The sequence below is a fragment of the Ranitomeya variabilis genome, chromosome 1 (genome assembly GCF_051348905.1).
Source record: "Ranitomeya variabilis isolate aRanVar5 chromosome 1, aRanVar5.hap1, whole genome shotgun sequence".
NCBI classification, from domain to species: domain Eukaryota; kingdom Metazoa; phylum Chordata; class Amphibia; order Anura; family Dendrobatidae; genus Ranitomeya; species Ranitomeya variabilis.
This window is the reverse complement of record NC_135232.1, coordinates 268,188,992-268,206,685: the sequence shown is the minus strand read 5'-3', so window position 1 is coordinate 268,206,685 and position 17,694 is coordinate 268,188,992. Positions and strand designations below refer to the sequence as shown.

The 17,694-nt window shown below is 47.5% G+C and overlaps 1 protein-coding gene across 1 annotated transcript in view; it reads right to left on the bottom strand.

Annotated features, from left to right (window-relative positions):
• The window catches only part of DDX51 (DEAD-box helicase 51), a 46,945-nt gene that overhangs the window by 4,079 nt on the left and 25,172 nt on the right, over window positions 1-17,694 (bottom strand). The window contains exons 12-14 of the mRNA XM_077293465.1: window positions 11,214-11,315; window positions 414-477; window positions 204-338 (exon numbers count right to left, since the gene is read on the bottom strand). Of these exons, the coding sequence (XP_077149580.1) occupies window positions 204-338; window positions 414-477; window positions 11,214-11,315 (301 nt within the window). The remainder of the gene's footprint in view (window positions 1-203; window positions 339-413; window positions 478-11,213; window positions 11,316-17,694) is intronic.

Genomic DNA, 17,694 nt, shown 5'->3' with positions numbered 1-17,694 from the left:
ATTATTCATGTAACAGCTGTAAATCATCTCTCTGAATGCTGATAAATGCAGCTCAGGCACCTGTATAATCATTGTGGCCACCTCCATAATCATGCACAGAAAAAAAAAACAATAAAATAAAGAATGTAATTTTAATTAGTAAAAAGTATGGTGAGCGAAAATTATAAAACTTGAAAGAGAATCTACTATAAAACCACAGTCACCTTAATAACTGTCTGAAGCTGTGACAGCACCTCTTCGTATCGCTCCTCAAACTGCCTGAGCTTCTCCCTCTTCACCGGGTGCTTTTGTAGCTCTGGGACGCCAGCTTCCTGCATCATGTTCAGATATCTCTGCTCCTAAAGGAGTGGCATGTCTCAGTGAGAGGATAACATTTATATCTTCCACCCATAACAAGGGCACACGTTACAGACCTGTATTCTCAGCAGCATTGTGAACGCCAGACCAGCTGTCCCTCCTCGGGCCGTCCTTCCCACCCTACAAGTGCAAGAACAATTAAGTCTCGAACGTGAAAAACGGACTGTTTTATCCGTGCTTTTCATAGATAGAACATGTACCCATTATAGTCCATGTAGCTGTTCACGTATCTGTATTTTTTCTTGCGAACAACCGTACATTCACAAAAAAAAGCCAAAGGAGATATTTCCATTTTTGATCCAAGGCGATGAGGAAAAGGCTTTTTATTCAAAACGTGTTTCAATACCGTACCAGAATCTTCTTCAAGTGAAAAGACGCCGTATGGCATTAAAACGCGTTGTGAATAAAAAGCCTTTTCCTCATTGTCCTTTCTGAAGAATTGATTCACTCCAGCAGTGCAGTCCACCTATGTGTTCATCCAACTGGATCCAATATCTCCTGGAGGATTTATCCACCAGTCATGGGGCAGCAGCTATTTTCCTTCATGCCTACATAGGTGGTGAGCACACAACACTGTCCTACACTCCCTCCATAGGGTATCACCCTATTGTGCGCTCTGCTTCCCACTTCTAGATTTACACATTTTTGATCCAAGTCACAGATCACAATTTCCCATACAAGTCTATAGGTCCAGGTGGCACACAGGTGGCATCAGTGTGCTGCCGATATTTAACATTCATAAAAAGAAGAAAGTTGATCCAGCACTTCAGATAAAATGCAAAACTTTATTCCAAAAATCTTTCCATCAGTAAAAACACGATTCAAGGAAAAAAATCTACATTCCAAAATGGATAAATGTATCATCCGAAGAGAAAGTCCCAAGAGAAAACTAATGTCCTGGTTGACACATTTCTAAGTGATACTTCTTATTCATAACCTATAGGTTATGAATAAGAAGAAGAGGTTATGAATAATAAGTATCACTTCGAAACGCGTCAATTAGGACATTAATTTTCTCTTGTGACTTTCTCCTCGGATGTTACATTTATCCATTTCAGAATGTGGATTTTACCTTGAATCGTGTATTTACTGATTGAAAAATTTTTGGAATAAAGTTTTGCATTTTATCTGAAGTGCTGGATCAACTTTCTTCTTTTCATGGGCTGCCTTTCCTTGGATTTGGGATCCTGTGCACTCATGGATGGGTGAGCTGATCATACCAGTTTTTCTACTGCCATTGTTAACATTGCAATATGTAGGATTTTTTTTTTTGCATATGAGAAAATCAGTGATTGGAAAAACTGACACTGACCAAACAAAGATGAAAATCCTGAAAATTGGTCTATGATTTTACCTACGAGAAAAATCTGCCACAGCACTTATTTTTCACAATATGTCTTGTTTTCATGGTTTGAAAAAGAACCGTGATTTTAAGACTGACCAAGAGCGTCTTTACTTGAACACAGTAGTTTCATATATGCCCATGAGGTTGTTTTACTAGGTCAGGAGACCTGTATACTGTGACCACAAAAAAGGAGGTTTTTGTGTACTCACCGTAAAATCTCTTCCTCTTAGCCTCTAATTGGGGGACACAGGACCATGGGTGTTATGCTGCTGTCCACTAGGAGGCGACACTATGCATAATCTGAAAAAGATTAACCGTGGCTCCTCCTCTGCAGTATACACCCCTGGACGGTGTCAGCCTTCTCCAGTTTTGTGCAAAAACAGTAGGAGGAACGTAACATGAATAACATAATTATGCCTGTAAGAAGGCAACTATGTACGAGCTCAAGAAAACAATATGAGAACTCGACAGTAACAATGGCCCGGAAAGGGCAACAGGGTGGGAGTTGTGTCCCCCAATTAGAGGCTAAGAGAAAGAGATTTTACGGTGAGTACACAAAAATCTCCTTTACTCTGTCGCCTCATTGGGGGACACAGGACCATGGGACGTCCTAAAGCAGTCCCTGGGTGGGAAGCAATGGACGAATATTGTGCAGACAGGCCCCTATACTTGGGGCACTGCCGCCTGCAGAACACATCTACCCAGGCTCGCGTCCGCTGAGGACTGAGTATGAACCCTGTAGTGTTTACTAAACGTGTGTAGGCTAGTCCAAGTGGCCTTACACACTTGCTGTGCCGAAGCCTGGTGCCGAATGGCCCAGGAGGCCCCTACCGCCCGTGTAGAGTGTGCCGTAATACCGGCTGGAAGAGGAGAATTCTTAAGGCGGTAGGCCTCTTGTATGGAGGATTTGATCCACCTGGCAAGGGTAGCTTTGGAAGCTGGCAGACCCTTGCGGCCGCCTTCCGGAAGAAGGAAAAGAGAATCAGACCTCCGGAAGGACGCAGTCCTAGACACGTAAATACGCAATGCCCTGACGAGGTCAAGCGTATGCAGAGCCTTCTCCACTCTATGAGCCGGAACAAGGGATGGCAGTGAAATTTCCTCATTGAGGTGAAAGTTGGACACAACCTTCGGAAGGAAGGATGGGACCGTGCGGAGAACTACCTTGTCCTGGTGAAAAGCCAGGAAGGGCCGTCTGCAGGAGAGTGCTTAAATGTAAATAAATGCCTTCCCACAGGACGCAGGAGCGCTATCCCCCATCCACTAAGGGTACTAAGCCTACATGTCCACCAGCAAGACGCAGTTGCGCCGCTGTTACCCCACTACAAGGCTTTATCCAGAACTGGCAAATCCATTAAACCACATACAACTTACCAGCAATTTAAGGCTGATACATTGGCACCTGCAAGAAAGGTTGTCTCCAGTGACATACCAACTTTCTATTTGAATCACGTATGCAAACAGCAGCAAGACGCTGATGCACCGCAAGGTCATACTCAGAGAGAAATCAACTATCAGGCCATACTTGGTATCAAAAAGACTGTACCTGCCCCTTGACACTACAGGGATAACATCCTCACTACCATAAGAGCCACTCATAAATCCTGGATTAAGTGCGACTTTAGAGTAAGACCCGGGAGGGTCGAAACGTCAAATCACTCAGTCGCTTATACTGCCTACTATTTGATCTGTCACATTTGATTTTCTGTTTTTCACTTGAATAAATTAGCAAATTTAAAAAAATCCTTTTGTTTCTAAGATATTCCACACAGGGAGTGCGGTGGATTTCAATAATGCAGGAGAGTGCTGTCAGTTCAGACACCCTGCGTAGCGAGGTGATTGCCACCAGGAAAACCACCTTCTGTGAGAGAAGGCAGAGCGGGACCTCCTTAAGGGGTTCGAAAGGTGGTTCCTGCAATGCTGTCGGGACCAGGCTGAGGTCCCACGTTTCTAGTGGTGATCTGTAGGGGGGAACCAATCGGGAAACCCCCTGAAGAAAAGTCCTTACTTGCAGCTTGGTAGCAATGCGCCTTTGAAAAAACACTGAGAGGGCTGACACCTAGCTCTTAAGGGAGCCCAGGGACAGCCTGGTCTCCAGACCCGATTGGAGAAACCCAAGTACTTTGGGAAGGGAATAAGGGAGTGGGGTCTGGCCACGAGATTCACACCAGGTAAAGAAAGCTTTCCAGGTACGGTAATAAATCTTGGCAGAGGCTGGCTTCCGTGCCCTGATCATGGTGCCAATGACGTCCGGCGAGAGCCCTGCCTGGATTAGAACCCAAGTCCACCGTCGGACTGGGGCACCGGGACACCGGAGAATCCTCCGGTGGGCCCCGCCCCCCAGCCCCTGCCTCCTTCATTTGTGTCTGCCCTGCATGCTCATAGCTGCGGGGAGCAGGGCTCACTTTACTGTATAGCCGGCAGCGGCTGGCAGACTGCACAGGTGATGGGAAGTGCAGGCGCAGCTCCTTCACATCACCTGCTGCCGCTGCCGGCTTCTACTCTGCCAGGAGCTGTGTGTGTGTGTGCCGACCCTCACTTCAGCCAGCACAGTCAGCAGAACAGCTGACTCTGAGGCTGAGAGGAGACGAGCACTTGCACACTACAATTTGTCCCGCAGTCACCTGTCTCATCCTGTGCTCTGTCCCTCTGCTCCTCTTCCACAAAGCCCTGGGCAGCAGTGTAAACGCTGATTGGCTGCAATTCAGCCAATCAGCGTTAGTTTTCTTTGTGTGAGCTCACAGCACAGCTCAGGCAAGGAGCTGTGCTGTGATTGGTCAGCAGTCCTACCCAAGCAGCACACGGCCATGTATTGTGCAGAGGAGCAGAGGGATGGCTGCAGTCAGTGTGAGTGTAAGTAAATAAACAGTTATGATGCCTGCACCCTGAGTAGATCAATGGCCATAGAGGCAGTTAGGGGAGGGGGCCCCATGCATCCTTAAGGTAATACAGGGGAGGGGGCCCACAGTGATATTATAATTTTCTTGTGAGCCCTCTCCCCCATTGTGTCAACCACCTCTATTTTACTGTGGCTCCCCTTTCCCCCTCTCAGTAAGCCCACAGGAAATCAGAGGTGAAATAGTGGGGGAGGGGACACATAGGAAAATAGAGGTGAAACAGTGGGGGAGGGGGCCCACAGGAAAATAGAGGTGACAGTGGGGGAGGGGGCCCACAGGAAAATAGAGGTGAAACAGTGGGGGAGGGGGCCCACAGGAAAATAGAGGTGACAGTGGGGGAGGGGGCCCACAGGAAAATAGAGGTGAAACAGTGGGGGAGGGGGCCCACAGGAAAGTAGAGGTGACAGTGGGGGAGGGGGCCCACAGGATATTGGGTGACAGTGGTGAAGGGAGTCCTCAGGTAATTAACACCTTTACGACATCAGCCTTACATGTATGGCGCATGTTAAATGCCAGTGTCAATCTCTGACAGCAGCATATAACACATGCCAACATGCGTGCGCGTCATTCTCTCACCCATTGGCGCCCATGATGTGATCGTGGGTCGCCGATGGGTTGTAATGACAGCCAGGGGTCTTCTTCCTGTGGCCAGGCTTTAAAGGAGACTGTGATTTCTGCTATATACAGTGATGCTGTGGCATCACTGTATATAATAGCACATGCGATCGGATGATCGCATTTTCATGTCCTCTAAGGGGGCTAACTGTACCAGTGAAAGGAAAAAACAAAATTTTAAAAATTCCTAAAAGTTTAAATCACCCCTTTTTATCCAATTGAAAATAAATATATTTAAAAAATAAAAAACAACACATATTTGGTATTGCTGGGTTCAGAAAAGTCTGATATATCAAAATATAAAAACAATTAACTCGATCAGTAAACACCGTAAACAGAAACAACTCAAGAACGCCAAATGTCCTTTTTTCTGTTCGCCACAATTACACAAAAAAAGCTATAACAAATGATGAAAAAAATCACATCTATCCTAAAATGATACTAATAAAAACAATGTCTCGCCCCCAACAGAAAGCTTCCCTGTGTGTAATAAAATATGCAGCAGTCGCCGTCTTCTGCCGCTGTGTCGTTGCTTGTGTCTTCTTCATTGCAGTGGAATATGGCCACCGGTAAGTATTTTACTACACACAGTGGACCTACATTACTGCTGTCCTGTGTAGTGTAGTATATAGAGGATCTGTCAGCTCTCCCGTGTGGTGTATAGAGGATCTGTCAGCTCTCCCATGTGGTGTATATAGAGGATCTGTCAGCTCTCCCGTGTGGTGTAGTATATAGAGGATCTGTCAGCTCTCCCGTGTGGTGTAGTATGTAGAGGATCTGTCAGCTCTCCCGTGTGGTGTAGTATATAGAGGATCTGTCAGCTCTCCTGTGTGGTGTAGTATATAGAGGATCTGTCGGCTCTCCCGTGTGGTGTAGTATATAGAGGATCTGTCAGCTCTCCTGTGTGGTGTAGTATATACAGGATCTGTCAGCTCTCCTGTGTGGTGTAGTATATAGAGGATCTGTCAGCTCTCCCGTGTGGTGTAGTATATAGAGGATCTGTCAGCTCTCCCGTGTGGTGCAGTATATAGAGGATCTTTCAGCTCTCCTGTGTGGTGCAGTATAGAGAGGAGCCGTGAGCTCTCCTGTGTGGTGTAGTATATAGAGGATCTGTCAGCTCTCGTGCGTGGTGTGGTATATAGGATCTATCCTGTGTGGTATTTTTAAACGGTATGGTGGGCCCCAAGAAAGATTTTTCTCTGGTGGGCCCAAGGTACTCCAGTCCGACGCTGCCCAAGTCTCAAGGGCCACGCCGTCAAATTAAGAGCCCCTGAGTTCTCTGGTGGTAGAACGGGCCTTGTGATAGAAGATAGGGGCGGTCGGGGAGACGCCAGGGGGGCGTCTACTGTAAGTTGTACGATGTTGGCGTACCATGTTCGTCTGGGCCAGTCCGGTGCGATTAGGATGGTTGGAACTCCCTCTTGCTTGATCTTCCTCACCACTCTGGATATCAGGGGGAGAGGTGAAAAAATGTACAGAAGCTGGAACAGGGTCCAGTCCTGAACCAGAGCATCTGCTCCGAGCGACCGCGGATCGTGTGTTCTGGCCATGAAGTTGGAGACCTTGGCATTGAAGTGGGATGCCATTAGGTCCACATCCTGGGTCCCCCAGCGATGGCAGATCTGGCGAAAAATTTCGGGATGGAGAGACCACTCTCCCGAGTCTATTCCTTGTCGGCTGAGGAAGTCTGCTTCCCAGTTGTCCACACCTGGAATGTGGACCGCCGAGAGAACCGACCCTGTGTCCTCCGCCCAGTGGAGGATATGTGACACTTCTCGCATCGCCTGGGTACTGCGGGTCCCCCCTTGGTGATTCACATATGCCACAGCCGTGGCATTGTCCGACTGTATTCTGATGTGAGAGGCTGCCAGTAAGTGATGGAAGGCCCTCAATGCCAGGAGGATGGCATGAATTTCCAGGATGTTGATAAGCATGGTCGCTTCCACTGGGGACCACTTGCCCTGTGCCCTGTGGTGTAGGTGCACTGCACCCCAACCCGACAGGCTCGCATCGGTGGTCAGAACCTTCCATTGACCTGTGAGAAAGGATTTCCCCTATCCTAGCGAGGTTGGTTTGAGCCACCAGTGCAGGGACCTTTTGGTTGACGACATTAGCCGGAACTTACTGTCGAGAGAGAAAGGGTTCTTGTCCCAGGACTTGAGGATGGCTAGCTGGAGAGGCCTGAGGCGAAACTGGGCAAATGGGACGGCTTCTATTGCTGCCCCCATCCTGCCAAGGACTCTCATGGCAAACCGGAGAGATTGAGGGGGTTTGCGGAGGAGGGTGCGAACTCCTAGGCGGAGAGCCAGTGCCTTGTCCTTGGGAAGGAGCACTAGACCCCTGGAGGTGTTGAATAGCATTCCCAGGAAGGTCAGAGACTGACTCGGGGTTGGTGATGACTTTTGTAGGTTGACTAACCAGCCCATGCGATTCAGAGTGTCGATTGTGATTGAGACGCTGAGCTCGCAGTCCTTGAAGGTGGGAGCCTTGATGAGTAGATCGTCCAAGTATGGAACGACTACTATGCCTTTGGAGTGCAGGACATCCATGGTGGCTGCCATGACTTTGGTAAACACTCTGGGAGCCTGGCGAGTCCGAATGGGAGAGCCACAAACTGGTAGTGGTCCTGGTCGATTGCGAACCTGAGAAACCTCTGATGGGCAGGTGCAATCGGTATATGCAGGTATGTGTCTTGTATGTCTATGGAGGCGAGATATTCTCCCTTCTCCATGGACGCAATGATGGACCGAAGGGACTCCATGCGGAAGTGATGGACCCGTACATATTTGTTGAGTTGTTTTAGGTCCAGTATGGGCCGCACGCTGCCTCCTTTCTTGGTGACTACGAATAGATTGGAGTAGAACCCTCGGAAGCGCTCGGCCGTGGGGACCGGTACTATGACTCCTGCTTAAAAAAGCGAGGAAACCGCTTGTCGGAAGGCACGAGCCTTGGCTGGTGGCTTTGGGGGGACAGAGATGAAGAATCGGTCCGGTGGGTTGGAGGTGAACTCTATCTTGTATCCGGAAGACACTAGTTCCCTGACCCACCTGTCTTCTGTATTAGGCAGCCAGACTTGATGAAAGAGCAAAAGTCGGCCGCCTACGAGTGTGGTGTCTTCCGGAGTCCGTGAGTCATAATGAGGAGAAAGTCTGAGATTTGACTTAGACTGGGCTGCTTTTGACTACCAGGTCTTGTCCGATCTTTGCGTCGATCGTGACTTATCCCTGCGTGGGGAACGGTTACGATTTTGGGCTGGACGCGAGACGGACCAGCCCGAAGAGCTCCGAAAGGATCGGAATCGAGTTTGGTTACGCTTCTTGAAAGTGCGTTTGGGTTTTAGTTGGGGAAGAGAGGTACTCTTACCCCCGGTGGCCTTGGATATCATAGTGTCCAACTGTTCACCGAAAAGTAGCCCACTGAAGTAGGGGAGGTGCGTGAGGGACTTCTTTGAGGCTGCGTCCGCTTTCCATTCCCACAGCCAGAGGATACGCCGAATTGTGATGGCGTTTGATGCTATCCCCGCTACACCCCTTGCTGAATCCAGAGCTGCATGAAGCATGTAATCTGCTACGACTGCTATTTGAACCGCTTGGTCCGACAGCTCAGGAGTGGATGCTTGGAGGCCAGCTTGTAAATTTTTGGCCCAAACTGAAGCGAACGCGGGAGCCAGGGATGCCCCTGCGTCCTCGAAAATTGAACAAGCCATGCGTTCTACCTGCTGCGTCCCTGAGGGTTGAGCTATCTGGCAGTGAAAGGAGGGTCTGTGCTGCTAGTCTAGAGACTGGGGGGTCCACTTCGGGTGGGTCTGTCCATTCCTTGGTATCCTTCTGCGGGAAGAGGTACCTCGCCTCCAGATATTTGCGATTAGCTAATTTTTTCTCAGGCTGTGAGAACTGCTTTTTAAGGATCGCCTTAAACTCTGGGTGGTTAGAGAAAACCTTAGGCGGCTTCAGAGGTCCTTCAAAGGAAATCTTGTGTTCTGGAGCCTCTGGTGGCGGATCAGAAATGTCCAGCACCCGATGGATGAAAGAGATTAAGTCCTCAACTAGCGCTGTATTGCTAGGGGGGATTGGAATCAGGGACCCCTCCTTTTCCTCGTCTGAGTCACAGATGCCTTCCGAATCCTGTGCATCACTGAGGCGTCCCCTGCTGGGTGAGCTGGGGCGGAAGCCTTCTCTGGTCGGGGATTGCGGAGATCTGCATTGTCTGCCCCTGGAAGGGGACGGTCTAGATGACCTAGAACTACCGTGTCTCTCCCTAGAAGGGGATGACCGTGTGCTATGGGACGACGTAGATGAATGTGACCTGTGGGTCCGCTTGCGTCCTGACGTAGACGTGGATGTGCCAGGGTCGTAATGTCCCTGAGTCAAACTCTCCCTTTGCTGGGTAACGGTCATAGCCGAGGCATGACTCTGCAGAGCCTGAAGCAAAGTGGAGGTTAGGTTAGACTGCGTCATAGATTGCGACATCTGAGTAGCCCATTCCTGCGTGGCATTAGACACCGAAGCATTAGCAGGGGCCTCTTGGGGCTCTGACACAGTAGTCTGAGTGCAGTCCTGGCAGTGCGGGTACGTGCCGCCATTGGGGAGAGCGGTCCTGCAGGCTGTGCAGAATGCATAATAGCAGTCCTGCCTGGTTCTCTTGGACCTTGAGCCCGGTATAGTGCACAGAGTGCAGAAGGGCTACCTATGCAGAGGACCTTACAGGGGTAGCTATGCAGAGGAACCTATAGGAAAGCCTTATAGGTAATATGGATTCACAGATGAGTAAAACAACCCAGCTGTGATCTTACCCCACCAGTATGCCCCTGCGTCGAAGATCCACAGTCTTGTGCCCCCCCGTAGACTGGCTGGCCTGGTCCTGCTGACCGGGATATGCAGGGTTAATCCTTGTTGCAGTAGAAATGGCCGCCGAGGAAAAGAGGCAGGGGGAGAAGGGGGCGGAGAGCTGAGAAAAAGGCGGCAAAGCTGTGTAAAAACGTGCCCTTTCTGTCTCGATCCACCCCCTCTATGACACTGTAGAGTGTCATATTTGTCATCCGGGGGGCGGAGAGGAGGCGTCGGCTACAGCTAGGCCGAAGCCGGGGCCTAAATTAGATGCCTGATGCCCAGAAAGGCTCCAGGCCGGCGCGGAAGTCCAGGGGGGGGGGTCAGATCTGAGCCGGCTTCTCCAGTTTTTGCTTAGTGTCGCATAGGAGGCACACCTAAGATTTTTTACTCCGTTTTTTCCGACGGATTACAGATGAAGAAAAGTGAGACTCCTGGCATGGCCCCTTCCTCGGCCCCCTAATACGAGGTGCCCGGTTGAAGTAGAGATGGCTATTCCCCATGTCGCTCCTTCCCCAGTCCCTTGGGTGCTGGTTCGAAGTCGAGACTCCCCCTCCTTCCCCAATTCCTTTTGGTTTCTGGGTTGAGGTCGAGGCGAGGATAAAGGCCCCTGAAGGTGACAACAGAACCCTCCCTAATCCCCCTCTGGGGGCATTAGGTTGAGATGCCTCAGGTAGGGCCTGTACAGGCAGCATTCTATAGCTCCCAGCAATGGGCCAGCACACTGCGCCTGCATCCAGGGACCCCAGCTCAGCTGCGGGCTCCTGTTGGGGCCGGGGGGAGTGCAGGCAGGCATGGCACAATAGAGTCACGGGCTCCCTGCGCCCCTGTCTCTGCGGCAGCACCAGCTCTATGCTGCCTCAGGGGGACCCCTCACAGGGCTCCCCCTTCCACTTATAGCCCCACCGCTATCCTGCCTTTAATATCCTGGCTGACACCGTCCAGGGGTGTATACTGCAGAGGAGGAGCTACGGTTAATCTTTTTCAGATTATGCATAGTGTCGCCTCCTAGTGGACAGCAGCATAACACCCATGGTCCTGTGTCCCCCAATGAGGCGACAGAGTAAACGGATGTGTGATTCCAGCCCAAGTGTATTACACACATCAGACAGCAATTTAAATCTAGACGATTCACACAGTATACATATTTGTATACACCCAAGACGACCTTACCTGTGAACATATACCCTCATGTACTGCGGGGCATCATAATTGATCACACACTTCACGCCTGTGATGTCTATTCCTCTTGCTGTGGCATCGGTGCTTATTAGCCTGTATGGCATGAACATGTATAATACGGTTAGCAAATATGTTTAAGAACACTTTAAGAAAAAAAATCAATCTATATTTTCCTGTTATGCTAACCTCAGATGCCCACAGTACGGCTTTGTACAGGTGGCTTATATTTTGAGTCAAACTGCATTCAATTCAACTCAACTCTTGACACTAAATATACAGCTCCTATATGCAGAAGGTCAGAACCAGAGCTAAATAGACACTTGGCCAGCACTCGGCTGACCGCCCTCGCTCGGGCTTCTCTAAGCCCTGGCTGTTTCTGCTGGAGGAAGCTGGGCCTGATCATACATTTTTACATATGAAAATGAATGGCTGACCTGGTAGTACATAGACAAGCCACTTCCAACTTGGGAAAGCAGGGGACCATGCCCTAATGGGGATATTGAAATGGGTCATTGTCTTAAGACACCTGCTTTAAATGAAACAAATTACATATAAGTTATAGCCCCCTCTAATATACAAACAACATGGGTATCATTCACTGAACAGGGTCAAAGTGAAGAGTAACAAGGGGATCAGTGGGTACAAAGTTTGGAGTTTGGGAGAGTTAGACACATACTCCATGCAAAATTCTAATTTTTCTTAGAATGAGCCTTTAAAGTGAACCTTACAACTAATACATGCTGCCCGATTCAAATGCAGCAGGTATCGGTCACTGGCTGTATGATCTCAGCCACGTAAGATAGCGTAATAGCTGAGGGACAAAGCAGCATGTTAGACTAGTCAGACAGGTGGGTAGGATTACAATGTGTCAATTCAGATACATGGCTCCAGCTTCTTACAAACTTGGCTTGACAATGTTTCTCTTTTCTGACTCAGAGATGGGTCCTGAGAAGGTGACATTTTAAACCCTTTTAAGAACCAGGACATTTTTAATATTTGCACTTTTTTTTTTTTTTCACCTTCTTTCAAGAGTCATAACTTTATTTTTACATCAACATAGGCACATGACATCACTTATTTTGCCACACAATATACTGCAAAACAGGAAAAACAATTCCAAGTGGGATAAAACAGTGAAAACTTAAATTTCACCATTGTTTTCTGGGTTTTGGTTTTAATGCGTTCATTGTGAAGTACAAATTACTTGGAAAAAGGATTCACCAGGTCAGTCTGAGCACAGCAATAACAACTTGAATATTTTTTTTTTTCTATTTTAGTGATGGAAAAAAAAATCAGAACATTGTAAAAAAAAAATAAGAAAAAAAAATTATGTTTTCACTGTGATGCCGTATTCTGAAACCCGTAATATTTTATTTTTCTGTTGATGGTGCTGAGCGAGGGCTTGGTTTTTTTTTGCGGTGAGCTGATGTTTTTATCAAAAGCGATTTGGTGCACATACAATGTTTCGATTGCTTATTTTTTTTTTTAGGCATGTGAGGACTACTGTGACCAAAAAACCCAGAATCCTGGCATTTTTTATTTATCTTCTGTTTACGGTGTGTACCGCAGGGGTTAATTATTCCATATTTTGACTGATCGGACTTTGATGGATGTAGCAATACCAAATACGTTTCTTTTTCTTTAATTTTACTTTATTTTTAACTGGGAAAAATAGGGGTGATTTTAATGTTAATATTTTTTATATTTTGTTTTTATTTTTTTTTTTATATTATTGCTTAAATATTAGGGAACTTGATAGTTTGTACTATGTACTGTAATGCAGTATATAGTGTAAGTCTCAGTGATTCCTTCAGCAGACGCCTGACTGTTATATAACCCATCAGTCCCCTTGTGATCATGTTGCAGGAGGACTGATGGGAGCACCAATGCGCATTCTATTTAAATGCCGCTATCAGCCTCCCTCCACCCATTCAGGTCCTTTCCCATGACGTTACCGGATGTTCAAATGCCCTATTAGAACATTTAGAAGATGGATGATTACATAAAGAAACTAGGGGATACTGCCAGCTGACGTACTATTCCGTAGGCTGGCAGAAAGGGGTTAAAGTATTAAAGGGTTTGTCTGGTCAAAACCAATAAATCTACAGACTTAGGAAACCCCCGCAGTGCACACATGCACACGCTGTGGAGATTCGATGGTTTCAGATCTGGGAGCAGAAGATATGTATGAGTTATGAATACCCCCGGCCAGTGGGACACTTGAGTACTGAGCCGAGGCCACGTTCTGACCAGCGATGTGGACGGCCAGTGGGCGTGTCTGACTAGAGGGTGCGGCGTAGCTCCATGCAAGTGTATGGAGACTGAGGCCCCGCCCACTGGCCAGGAGTATGTATAACTCATACATACCCTCCATTTCCGGGTCTGAAACTGCCGAATCCCCGCAGCACACACTGCGAGCACCGCAGGGGGTTCATGAGTCTGAAGTTACACAGAGTGACTGCAGACTTATCGGTTTTGATCAGACAACTGCTTTAAAGGGCACCTGTCACCCCGTTTTTTCAGTATGAGATAAAAATACTGTTAAATAGGGCCTGAGCTGTGCATTACAACAGTGTATTTTGTGGACCCAGATTCCCCACCTATGCTGCCAAAATACGTTACCAAAGTAGCCGTTTTCGCCTGTCAATCAGGCTGGTCTGGTCAAAAGGGCGTGGTGTCTTCCCCCAGATCTTGCTTAGTTTTCCGTTGGTGGCGTAGTGGTGTGCGCATGCCCAAGGTCCCGAATCCACTGCACAGGGGAGTGAAAAGAGCGCGATGTGCACTATTTCATTGGTGATCGGTGGGGGCAGCCATCTTCCTTTGGCCGCGCGTGCGCAGAAGCGGCGCTCTGCTGGCCGCGTCTTTAGGAAAATGGCCGCCGCGATCTCCATCTGCGCACGCGCGGCATCCCGCGGCCATTTTCCTGAAGTCGCGGCCAGCAGAGCGCCGCTTCTGCGCACGCGCAGACAAAGGAAGATGGCCGCCCCCACCGATCACCAATGAAATAGTGCACATCGCGCTCTTTTAACTCCCCTGTGCAGTGGATTCCCAGAAGGGATTATTTAACTACAGACTCTGATTCGAGTATGAATGAAGATCCCTTTCCATCTGTGAGCAAGTCTCCTACCGAAGTACCAGCTATGGAAGTGATCCCTTTAGAAGGAAAACACGGAGGGGGGGTAGGAGACGCAGATCCCCAGAATTGGCGCAAGAGGAAGCAAGTTTCATGGAAACGCACTTACCCGCAAGCACACCGCTAAATACGGTTTTGAACTTGTCTTCTCATGAATTGAGTAAGACCCATCTGTCTGTGCTTTCTAAGGGTTTAAGTTTTTGTATACCGGAGAAATTTGATGTGGTTCAATTTAAAATAGATTTATTTAAAGCTGTGAGGAAAATGCATCTGTTTAAATTTTATTCTTCCTCCCCAGGTGCGGTAAGGGAGTCATATCCAGGGGAAACTTGTTGTTCCGTAGGTCCTTTGGGCTTTATGGTTAATTCTAGCACTGATAATGTTTTACAAGATGATGCACTGTTGCTACTTAGCCTTACAGATCCTGATGTCACCTTTACACCTAAGTCACCGACAAATGCACCCTTTATGGGCAATGTACCATCCACTTTCATGCCTCCTATTGCCTCAGGTGGACCCATAGAGGTCTTTGAAAGACAGGTTATTAAAGATGTAGAGGCTCTTGTTTATCATGATATGCCGTCAAACTTGACTACAGAGGAAAAAACGGCTTTAAAATAAATCAGCAGTTGGGATGACACAGTGATCCGCGCAGCGGACAAGGGTGGTAATTTGGTATTGTTATCAAAAGATTATTATATGTTGGAAGCCCATAGACAACTAGGTAAATCAGAAACATACCGCCCATTAAAATCAGATCCCACGGAGAAATATAAGAAAGAATTAAGGTCACTGCTGAGACCGTTTGTGGAAAATGGGACTCTATCAAGAAGACAGGCAGAGAAATTATTCATAGACTTTCCCCAAAAACCTTACTGGTAACATGTACCTAAGGTTCACAAATCACAAGTCATGCCCCCGGGACGCCCCATTGTTTCAGGGGTAGGAGGAGTCACAGAACCTCTATCACGCTACCTAGATTGACTTTTACATCCTCTCCTCACAGATATACCTTCCTACGTGCGAGATACCAAACATTTTTTAGAAATATTAAAGGGCTTTACCTGGCAGGAAAACTTTTTTCTAGCATCTATCGACGTAGAGAGTTTATATACACGTATTCCCCAGGAGCAAGGGGTGGAGGCAGTTAGAGAGGTTCTTTCATACACTCCGACTGATGCAAGGGCAGTGGGGTTTGTCTGTGAAGGTTTGCGTTTTGTGTTGTCCCATAACGCATTCAAATTTGACGCCTATTGGTATGAACAAACAGAGGGTACAGCGATGGGTACGCCCGTCGCTTGTACCCTCGCTAATTTATACCTAGCAGTGTTTGAAAAACGTTTTGTGTATACCGATAGGAACCCTTTCCTAAAACATCTAAAATTGTTTATTAGATTTGTCGACGACGTGCTGGTAGTCTGGGATGGGACAAAATCTGAATTTTTGGCTTTTGTTCAACATCTTGAGATGGTCAATGACATGAACATGAAATTCACGTCGGTCTTTGGTGGTTCACAACTCGAATTTTTGGACGTCAAAATCTGGGTGGAGGCAGGTGTGCTGCAGACAGAAGTATTTCGCAAACCTACAGCGACTAATTCACTTTTACATTTTAACAGTGCCCATCCATATTATACCAAAAAATCCCTTCCTTACAGCCAGTTCCTCAGAGTCTTAAGGGTTAACAGCAGCCAAGAGGGTTTTTTACGACAATCACAAGAGTTGTACACTAGATTCAGAGATAGAGGATATCCCCCTAATGTTTTGAATGAAGCTCTAACGAAAGCCCAAACTAAAAGTGGACCCAAGCGGGGCAATATAACGAATAATCATAATTCAGCGCAAAAAGTTCGTTTTCAGTTTTAAATTTGGTCCCATGGATCACAGTATAAGAACGGCCATAAGAAATAACTGGCATATTTTGGAGAAGGACCCCAGTCTAGCCGGTCCAGTTAGTAAAGGTCCACTATTTGCGTGTCGTCGCAGTAAAAATCTGAAAGATGTACTCGTACGCAATAGAATAAATTCAAAACAAACTAATTGGTTAAGAACTAGTATCCCCCAAGGCAATGTGAAATGCGGACATTGCAACTTTTGTTCTTTTCATTTGGTAGGCAAAACGATTCACATTGGCCCAATACGTCACACTGTTAAGGATTTCATCTCCTGCAGAACTACACATGTTGTGTACGTGTTATTTTGCCCATATGGCTTTTATTATGTGGGTAAGACAATACGCCCCCTTTTTGTCAGATTTAGAGAACATTTCAGGTCTGTCAGCACAGGCAAAGGCGTCCCTAGACTCATAAATCACATACGTACTCACCATGCAGGAGATGCGACTTGTCTGCGGTTTGCAGGCTTGGAACGAGTGACATTGCCAGAACAGGGAGGTAATCTCCATAGAATGTTATTGAGACAAGAGGGGAGATGGATACTGAGAGTGAACGCAACAGGCCCCCTAGGGCTCAATGAGCGTAATGACATGTCAGTTTTCTTATAGCGATGTATTTTGGTATTTTGTCATGCTATTTGCTACACAACACTTTTGTTAATTGTGTCAATTGTTTGTTTAGTTGTTTTTTCACTTCATTTTGTTTTTAGCAATTTTATACAAGTAGGAGTTTCATAGTATTGTGATGTTCACAGGTGTGGGTGTGCCTTTCATTAGGTTGTGCTATATACACCCCTCCTCTTGACGTCACATTCAGACCCGTAGAAGCTCAGAGGAGCGAAACGATCGTCGTCATTAGGAACCACAGTTCTCCCTGTAATATCCTGCTTTTTTAATATGAAGCCGCAATAAAGGAAGACTTTTGTACAGATGGTGAGTGCTCGTTTTCTTGCTATTACTGCTATATAGACATTGTTTCCTGTTTTCACGAGCACCCGATTCTGTTGTGGCAGTAACAACGCCTGGTTATTTGCTAGTGAAGCACAGGTGGGTCGATGCTGATAGTGCGTCAAACTTTTTTTCTTTTTTGTCTTCCCCCAGATCTTGCTTAGTTTTCCGTTGGTGGCGTAGTGGTGTGCGCATGCCCAAGGTACCGAATCCACTGCACAGGGGAGTTAAAAGAGCGCGATGTGCACTATTTCATTGGTGATCGGTGGGGGCGGCCATATTCCTTTGGCCGCGCGTGCGCAGAAGCAGCGCTCTGCTGGCCGCGTCTTCAGGAAAATGGCCGCCGCGATCTCCATCTGCGCACGCGTGGCATCCCGCGGCCATTTTCCTGAAGTCGCGGCCAGCAGAGCGCCGCTTCTGCACACGCGCGGCCAAAGGAAGATGTCCGCCCCCACGATCACCAATGAAATAGTGCACATCGCGCTCTTTTCACTCCC